General features: G+C 40.0%; 1 protein-coding gene across 1 annotated transcript; it reads left to right on the plus strand.

Annotated features, from left to right (window-relative positions):
• The first annotated feature begins 4,482 nt into the window (after nucleotides 1-4,482).
• LOC101554830 (DDB1- and CUL4-associated factor 12-like protein 2) lies at nucleotides 4,483-5,979 on the plus strand. The gene has a single exon (XM_055121124.1). It carries the CDS (start codon nucleotides 4,483-4,485, stop codon nucleotides 5,977-5,979), a length of 1,497 nt encoding a protein of 498 aa, XP_054977099.1.
• The last annotated feature ends 4,396 nt before the right edge of the window (nucleotides 5,980-10,375 follow it).

The raw sequence follows: 10,375 nt of genomic DNA on the forward strand, positions 1-10,375 counted from the left end.
GTATTGGTGATGGTTTGGGTGTGGTGTCAGATTTATGTCCATAAGAAGGCATTATTTATAGTATTGTAAGCCAAAAAATAATAAATAAATTTCTAACTAATTACAATGATTTTGCACAGCAGAAGAAATCCAGGACAAAATAGAGATACCTTATTGAATGGAAGAAGATATTCACAGAAAATTCATCAGATATAGGTTTTGTTAATATACAAGATACACAATGAATCACATAACAAAAGTCCAATAATATCCAAAACATGGAACAGGAAATGAACAGAAACTTGTGCAAAGAAGACGTGTAGATGGACAGCAGGCATATGAAAAGTGTTCATTATCGCCTATTGCCAGGGAAATGCAAATTAAAAAACAGTAACTTTTTATCCTGTAATGTAATTGAAAAGCATGAAAAGACAGTGCCCTAAAGCCACTAGTATAAACTCTCATCCAGCAGAGAAGAATATGAGGTAGGGAATATTTGCATGGCTAATACTAATCCGTGTGTGTGTGTGTGTGTGTATGTGTGTGTGTTTTGGGGGTGTCTATGTTGTCACTTGCATCACTTGTCATCCCTTTGATCTTCGATTTGCTTGAGCAGGAGCCAGTAACATCTCCATTCATCCCTGTCACGTACTAGTGTAGCTCAATGATATCTGCTCGCTCCAGGAACACGAAGAACCTCAAACCGTTAGTTCAGGGTTTTGATGAAGAAGTCTGACCATCTCATAGGTGGGCAGCCATGAGGCCTTTTTACATCCCGTGGAATCCAGTCTGTAACAGCTCTAGTCCAGCAGTCGTCTCCAAATCAATCGCATTACGTGCCCGGCCCATCTGATTTTTGATGCCTTGGGAAACTAGACAGCGTCCCTGATTCTTGACCGTCAACAGAGGTTGGAACTCCAAATTCCTTCTCTCACTTGAGTGAAACTTGATACTCCAAGCATAGCTCTTTCTATTCCTCTTTGGGATACCGGAATAGCGTTCTGATCCTGTTTTAGTAGAGCCCAGGTCTCTGAAGTGTTTCTTAGTGCAGGAAGAATGGTGGAGTTGAAAATATGTGCCCAGAGCCGGAGGTTCTTCCTCCTCTTAACTTCTTCAACTCTCTTGAGATGTTCCACACTGCTCTCTTCCTCCTGCGCAGTTCTGGTACCAAGTCTTTCCTCATGCTGAGTTCTTGACATGGAGACCTCTATGTTAGTATCAAAAATTTTTCATGAGTAAAAGAATGGATTGGTAGCAATTGACAAAGCCTGTAGACCAGACTTTGGTAGCTCCCATGGGAAACAAAATACTTTTAGAGACAGTGAGATGAAGAAAGCTCTACAGCCTTGAAATTTTATCAACATGTCATCACACTTACCATTTCTACAATAAGTGTTATGTGTATAATTTTACATGTTAGAAGACAATGAGCTTTCTTTACAATGGACGCAGTTATGCAAATAAATGATCAAATATGCAAAATGATATACAAAATCTTAAATCTCTCAACATCAGTTGTCTCTAATCCAGAAGTTTGGTATTTCAAGTAAATAGTTCATAGCAATTTAACACTATGCACATACGTGGAATGTGTTTCATGGAATGTATTCTAAATGAAATTAACACACTTTATTTATCAATAAAAGACCAAATCTCTCATAATTGCTGCGTATTTATAATAAAAAGCAGAGGTCTACTGCCAGGACTAATGAAGAGGTATAATTTTTATCATGCACAGATTAGAAACTAACTGTAGGCGATTATTTGTTTCATAAGTATTAATTCAAATATTTGGACATTGAAAAAGTTTCACAGATCATGTTGACACTTCATTTTTTTATTATTTTATTATATTATTATTATTATTATTTGTTTTTGGGGTCACACCTGGCGATGCTCAGGGGTTACTCCTGGATTTGCACTTAGGAATCATTCCCGGCGGTGTTCCAGAGACCATGTGGGATGCTGGGAATCAAACCCGGGTCGGCTGCGTGCAAGGCAAATGCCCTACCCGCTGTGCTATTCACTCCAGCCCCCATGTTGACACTTTAAATATGGAAAATGTTATACGTAATCTACATTTAGTATTTCCTTAATTTTAGAGTTATGTATATATATATATATATTTCCAAATTGTAAAATATATGTGATAGAGGTCAACTAAAGGATTTTAAACAAGGAAAACAGATGTCTTATTGCATGAATATTATGGTGCAAACCTTAGTTGCAAATGCTTTGGAATACTGACTTTACCAATTATTAGTGATGTGACCCTTTCTGGACCTCAGATCCATCATTGTAAAATATGGTAGAATGTTCATAAAGCATTTGCAGTATTTAGTGTAACTATCCAGCCTATAATACAAATAGGTCCTTAATAAATAGTAGCTGTTATAAAAACTATTCATTTTTATAGTTTAAATAAACATGTATACATATAATATATATACATAGCTGTAGTTTGTTCTGTCACAATAAAATTATGCCCTGAGTGTTTACTATTTAATACAGTTTTTGAGACAGAACAGAGGAAAAGAAATACAATTATAGATCAAGATTTGACTGATACATTTATGGCAAGTTGTAATCAGATTTTATGTAGTAGTGCCAATTCTATTTATCAAATTACCAGAAGTTTTTCACTGTTAGGTCAATCCTTATGCATCTAGAGAAGGCATATACCATGTGATGTAGCAGTATGGGGATTAGCCCTTGGAAATTTTATGATGTACATAAGATGCTGGAGAAGAGGGAAAAAGGCAACAAAAAGGAACTCCTATGTTGTCATTTGATCAGAAAAGTAAATTCAGCTCTCAACAGTTACTATGTTAGCCAACTTATTGTAGAGCAGAATTGAATAGTTGGCATCAGTCAACTCTTTTGTCACTGTGAAAATTGACTAGGCCCATTTTGGCAGTTCAGACACTTTGGATATCTAAGTTCGACCATTGTGTCTATATGGATATATATCCTCTTGCAAAGTTGTTTTTCATTTGTGCCACAGAAATCTTGCAAATTCCTCAGGTGTCCTCAGGTGCTCCAAAGTCCCAAGGGACCTTCTACATAAAGCTGTCTTCTACCCAGGAAAAATAGCCTTTTTCTTGGTTTGGGAGTGAGGATTGAATACTCCCTCCCAGTGTAGGGAAATAATTATTCCTCTACTGGATTTCTTCTACTCTGCTCTACAGTCTGATGGTCTGAGGCTCTAGGGAACTCTGTCCCAGAAGAACATCATTCTCTTGCTTCCCCATTTCCATCGTCATTTCAGTACTATGAGTCTGTAGCTGCTCTAAATCCAAGTTCATGACCCCACCTCTGCCACCCCAACTCTGCACGTATCCCTCAGGGATCTTGAATCTAGGAGCTCAAGAATATCAATCGGAAAATGATGGCCCGGAGAGGGCTGGGGAAGTTAAAATGTAAAGCTGGGCTGGGGTCATTGGTGCTGGGAAATGTACACTTGTAGGGTGTAGGGTGTTGGAACATTCTATGACTAAAAACGGATCATGAACAGCTTTGTATCTCATGGTGACTCAGTAAAATATTAATTAAAAATAAAAGAAAGAAAGGGAAAAAGAAAGAAAATGTACAACTGTCACCAGCAGTTTAGCCGAGACAGGAGGGAGCAATAAGACTGACTTAAGGACAAAGATCTGGGGCTGGAGCGATACACAGAGGGTAGGGTGTTTGCCTTGCATGTGGCTGACCCGGGTTTGATTCCCAGCATTCCATATGGTCCCCCAAGCACCACCAGAAGTAATTCCTGAGTGCAAAGCCAGGATAAACCCTGCGCATCTGTGCATCGCTGGGTGTGACTCAAAAAGCAAAACAAAAAGGACAAAGCTCTCCACTTCTGTGAAGTTCCTACCTAATGGAAACAGTATCTTCCACAATAATGCAGGTTATTTCAGCACACAGGTGTCAGGACTCCTTTTAGGCCTAAATTTGACTATATTTTAGTTTCCAGGCTTGTGTTTCATTCAGTAGGGACTTGAAAAAAGTCACCTAGTTGCATTCCTGAGGGTAAGGAACACCCTAGGAGGGTAGTAAGGTGCCTCAAGCAAGCACACTGGGTCGTGCCACCCCCAGAAACACACCCAAAGCACTTGTCCGGGGCAAGATTCCCAGCCTCCCTAAGCCTCCCAGTTGTAGCCTTCTCCAGTTCCTCAGGCCTGACTCCTAGTCGTCCCAGCCACAAGTGCTCCCCCGCCAGCCTCTCTCACTGCTGACTCCACCCCTCACACGTAGGGCATGACGAGGCATCCTCTATGTCATCAAAGTCCCATTCTGACTTGGCTTTCGTTGCCCCGCCAACCTTATGCCCCACCCCACCCCCACACCCACCATCAGAGACTGCCACCTCCGCTGCCGGCCACCTGTGCCCAGCCCAGCTCTGCTACCATCTGAGAGCAGGAGGGTCTGAGCCTCCTTAACATCCAGCCGCCAGGCTCATGAGATCCTGCGTGCACAGGTAAAGCAGTCACGAGCTTGTCCATCACCATCATGGCCAACGCAGGAGCCACCCGCCGTCACCGCCAACGCCGACACTGCCGCACCAACACCACCACAGTCTCCACCACCGTCAACACCAACACCACTGTTCCCCCATCATCACCCACCGTGGCCGAGCAGCAAACGGGGAACAGGAAGCGGAAAGTTACTGACATTGAAGACGGTGCAGCAAGCACTTCATCCAAGGGCTGGGAGGCGGCTGATGGAGCTGTACGCAAAAAACTAAAGCGGCCAGTGAAGTGGCGATCCGCGGTCCAGTACCTGAAGGGCCGCGAGGTGGGAGTGCGGGCTCCACCTGGTGTCCAGGACATGGAATACGAACTGAAAGGCTACGCTGTGCACAAGCTGCCCGAACTGCTGACCGAGAACGAACTGTCCCTGGGCACCGTCAACAAGGTGCTTGCATCGCAGTGGCTGAACACCAGACAGGTGGTGTGCGGCACCAAGTGTAACACGCTGTTTGTGCTGGATGTGCATTCACACCAGATCTCACATATTCCACTTATGCAGGACCAGAAACCAGGGCAGCGTCGTGCCCACCCAGGTTGTGGCATACATGCTATCGAGCTGAATCCCTCCAAAACGCTCCTGGCCACCGGGGGGCAGAACCCTAACAGCCTGGCCATCTACCAGTTACCAACCCTGGATCCCTTGTGTCTCGGTGACCGTTATGGTCACAGAGATAGGATCTTCACCATCGCCTGGGTGAGTGACACACTAACTGTGAGCGGCTCTCGGGATGGCAGTTTAGGTTTGTGGCAGATAGATCTCGACATATCCAGTAACACCATCAACGGGGACAATGATGAAGAACTTCCTATGTATGGCCACATATTTCCGCGGAACATCGAGGCCATCCCTAGAGTGAGCACCAACCCTAGTAGTGGTAAGGTGCGGGCTCTGGCCTTCAATGGCAGGAACCAGGAGCTGGGAGCATTGACCCAGGATGGTTACTTTCACCTCTGGAAAACTCGGAACAACCTGTCCAGGCTGATGTCACTCAGACTGCCTTTCTGCAGAGACAATGTTTGCCTGACCTACTGTGATGAGCCATCCCTGTTTGCTGTGGGCTCCCAGTCTCATGTCTCCTTCTTGGATCCCCGTCAACACCAGCAAAGCATTAGGCCTCTGTGCTCTAGGGAGGGAGGCACCGGTGTGCACTCTCTGAGTTTCTACCGCAATCTTGTCACAGTGGGCACAGGCCATGGTTCTCTGCTTTTCTATGACATCCGTGCACAGAAGTTCCTAGAGGGGGAGCCCTCAAACAACATGTACTGCTGTCCGGGATCCTTGGGCACGAAGATCAAGCTTACCTGTGGAAGAGGCTGGCTCAACCCTGATGACCTGTTAGTGAACTTTGGTGGCTCTAGCAACATTCCCACAGCAGTCTACACCCACTGCTACAATTGGTCAGACATGGAGCTTTTCGTGGCTGGGGGCCCCCTCCCATTGGGTCTCCGTGGGCACTATGCAGGCCTCTGGGTTTAAGTTATCAAAAAGTACTCAGCTCACCTTCCACACCTCTCCCATTTTCCTTTGTCTCATTGTGACTGTTTAGCTCTGCAACTTTTACTTCATAGTAGAACTTGCCCAATTGACTCACCTTGACAATCCAGTAAAGGCAAGAGAGAAGGAGTTAAAGTTAATCTGGTCTCTCAGGTAGCAGAAAACATGGCTTTAAGATAGTGGAGTCATCCTCTAACCCAATAATCATCACCCTCTTTTTGTCTGTCAATAATAACCTATTCTGGCTAACCTTTAAGTTCTGTGGTGTTATTTAGTGAGTCATAGATGCTGCTTCTCTGATAATGTGGTTCTCCTGCCCACCACAATTTAATAGTTTAATTTACCAGTATTTCAACAATGCATTTGGTTTTACACATTTCTGATATATGGTATTTTAAGAAGTTATGCTCTAAAAGTTTATTTTAGGTTTCTCTGAGGAACTACCCATCATATAGCTCATCTCCAATTAGAAAACACAGTTCAAGTTCTAGCTTGCCACCATTTGGAGAGAATTTCATTAGGATGCTGGAAATTCAATTTTATTTTTGCATTGCTTGTCCTTAAAATATCTTTTAAATATTTTATTTATATATGAAATGTTACAGTAGTATCCATTCTATTAATAATAATTTTTATCATTCCGTAAAATACCTCTAGAAGGGTGGTTTAAAGTTTCTATATTATGACCTGCTTTCTGGAAAACATGTATGGTATAGAGTTTTCAAAACTAATGAAAACTGGCATATATGTATATATATACATGCAAATATATATTAGGGCAATCATGGAGACACTTTTGGGGGTAAACATTTTTTAACGTTTAGGTAACACTATTCTAGTCAGCCATTTAGAGTAAAAAAGTCCTGCTGTTATGCAAGATATCCTTGCTGACAATTTTTTATTATGTAGAAAGATAATTTTTTATCTACATTGTATATGTGATATGTTGCAAGGAAAAAGTTAGCATTGTAGCTAATAAATTCTTGGCTAAAATTTACAAGTGCTTAAGTATATGTGCTTAAATATATGCTTTTTTAGAAAAGTTTTCTTCCTTCAGTATTATTTATTAAAGCTAAAACCTTTCAGGATAGGAACTTGCTGATTTATCAGCTATTCACTCATTATTTTATGTGCATTTGGTTTTAGAAAGCAAATTGATGCTTCTATCATAGGTTATCAGATTAAATAATATATTTTATGTCTTATTTAAGCTCATCTAAATTTGTTATAAATTAAAAGTTACATGTCTTCTTTTTTAGAGGATTTTATAGAATGTTAGACATTCACAAATTAATGTATTTCTCTTACTCTCAAATATGTGCTGTATTTGTGTATTATACATATAGGCATATGCACATATATATGCATATGCATATATATACATATATAAAACTCTTCTCTTGTAAGGAAAAATGAATGATGAATACATGTTTATTTATCATTTATTTCTAATACTTTAAGCATTTATCAAGACTTCCTACTTGGTTTTGATTTTTTTATTATTTGAAACTTTATTTTAACACCATGATTCACAAAGTTGTTTGTAATACAGTTTTTCAGGTGTTCAATGGTCCAAAACCAATCCACTAGTGTGACCCTAGCTGTGCCAATGACCCAAGATGAACCAGCCTATGAACAAGCCTGCCACTTTGACAGGCACAAAATAATTTATATTTCTTGTTGCAACATATATTTCACAATGGTATTAGCAGAGTCACTCTGTGACTATTTACTGATCCTTTTTATTGAGTTTTTTGTGTTACTTTTTCACTAATTGAGCTTAGTGGACTTCTATAAAACTTTCCCATATGATTTCCTGCATTCCTACTTGACTGTAAGTACTTTGAAACTAGTACTATGAAATTGGGAGTCATATATTGACCACATGCTCTAGGAGTTGTAGAACTGTCATAATTCATCAGATTGGCATTTCTTCAAGATTAGCTGTAGGGCTGTGAAGCTGGGCTGTTAATATGCTGGAGGATATTGGGTGTGGGTGGGATGCTGATCCTCTTGCCAAGGTGAGGAGTTGAACTGCGGCCATCTTGAGAAGGTTCCAAAGATCTCAGTCTGGGAACAAAGAACAAAGTAGTAGTATTTCATTAAGGTTAGTCCAATATTTATCTTATTATAAGTTAACTTATAATACTATGTGATCATAAAGTATGCTTAATACAGATATAAGTGCAAAAAATGTAATGCCCCAGAATCTCTAGTCTTCAGCCCACAGATTACAAGTAATACAATCTTAGTATATATAAATTTAGACATATATTAATAAAACATTCAAATGCATATACAATTTTATATAAATGATAGCACCTATTTGTCGAAAATTTAAGCAATTTATCATATACATTTTTCTCATTCATCTTAATTGCATTTGTACACTTGTATTATTTAGCACATTTTATTATAATTTTATGAAAGTTTAAAAAATTTTGAACATTTTTGATTAATAATTAAATTTATTTTCTGAGAATATTTGTATTATATTTAAATTTTCTTTCTATTAACTATTTTTAACTGATATTTAAGAATGAATATTTTTAAAAAGGAATGCACATGTATAAATATATATTCCAGATGAACTATTGTAATTGCTATGTCAATTTTATATTCAATGGTCACTGCCAATTTTATTTTATTGAATCACCATGAGAAAGAGCCTTATAAAATTGTTCATAATTGCGTTTCAGTCATACAATATTCTAACATCAATTCGTCCACCAGTGTAATTTCCCAGCACCAGTGTCCTCGGTTTCCCATCTGCCCCCAATCCTAGCAGGCCTCTTATGGAAGGCACTTCTCTTCTCTCTCTTTCTCTTTCTCTCTCTCATTTTAGGCATTATGGTTTGTGATACAGATGTTGAGAGGTTACATATATATCCCTTACCCTGCTTTCAACACTTAGTTCTTGTCCAGAATGATCACTTCCAAGTAGTATTGTCATAATGGATCTTCCTCTAAATTAACAATCATCCATCTCCCACAACATTGACCCACCATTGACCAGTTCTCTTGGCATTTTTTCTTGGCATTAGGACTGGAGTGATAGCACAGCGGGTAGGGCGTTCGCCTTTCACGTGGCAGACCCATGTTCGATTCCTCTGCCCCTCTTGGAGAGCCCGGCAAGCTACCGAGAGTATTGCGTCCCCACAGCAGAGCCTGGCAAGCTACCCGTGGCATATTCGATATGCCAAAAACAGTAACAATAAGTCTCTCAATGAGCGATGTTACTGGTGCCCTCTCAAGCAAATCGATAAACAACAGGATTGCAGTGCTATTCATTGGATATTAGTGTTGGAATATTTCTTTTTAATATACCACAAATAAATGCAGTCATTCTATATCTATCCCTCTCCTTGTGACTCATTTCACTCAGCATAACTCTCCAAGTCTATGCATTTATAGGAAAAATTCATGGCCTACTTTTTTCTAACAGCTGTGTAGTATTCCATTCTGTAAATGTACCATAGTATCTTTATCCATAAGTCTGTTCTCAGGCATTTAGGTGCTTCCAGCTTCTGCCTATTGTGAATGGTGCTGCAGTGAGCATAGGAGTGTTGATGCTGTTTCGGCTGTATGTCTTTGGACCCCCAGGGTATATTTCCAGAAGTGGTGTTGCTGGGTCGAATGGGAGCTCAATTTCTAGTTTTTTGAGGAATGTTAATACTGTTTTCCAAAAAGGTTGGTCCAGTTGGCATTTCCACCAGCAATGAATGAGGGTTCCTTTTGTCCCATACCCACACCAGCACTGGTTGTTCTTTTTCATTCGTTTGTGTGCCAGTCTCTGTAGTGTGAGATGATACCTCATTGTTGTATTCATTTGCATATCCCTGGATGATTAATAACGTAGAACATTTATTTAATGTGCCATTTGGCCATTTGAATTTCTTCTTTGAGGAGATTTCTGTTCATTTATTCTCCCCATTTTTTGATGGGGCTGGATATTTTATTTTTTCTTGCAACGTTCTACCAGTGCCTTGTATATTTTTTATATTAACCACTTATCAGAGAGGTATTGGGTAGTTTTTCTAATTCCATTGGCTATCTTTGTATCTTGTTCACTTTCTTTTTAGGTGGAGAACCTTCTTAGGCTAATGTAATTACATTTGTTAATCTTTGATTGAATTTGCTTGGACAGCACTGTTTAATCTTTGAAGATGCCTTGAGTTTCAATGTTGTGGAGGTTTTTGCCTCCACATGTATCTTATGGTCTGACATTGAGGTCTTTAATCCATTTTGATCTGACTTTTGTGCATGGTGTTAGGTAAAAATCAGAGTTCATTTTTTTTTATGTGCAGCTGTCCAGTTTTCCCAGCACCACTTGTTTTAAGAGGCTTCCCTTGCTCCACTTCATATTTCCTTCTCCCTT

The sequence above is a fragment of the Sorex araneus genome, chromosome X (genome assembly GCF_027595985.1).
Source record: "Sorex araneus isolate mSorAra2 chromosome X, mSorAra2.pri, whole genome shotgun sequence".
Lineage (NCBI taxonomy): Eukaryota > Metazoa > Chordata > Mammalia > Eulipotyphla > Soricidae > Sorex > Sorex araneus.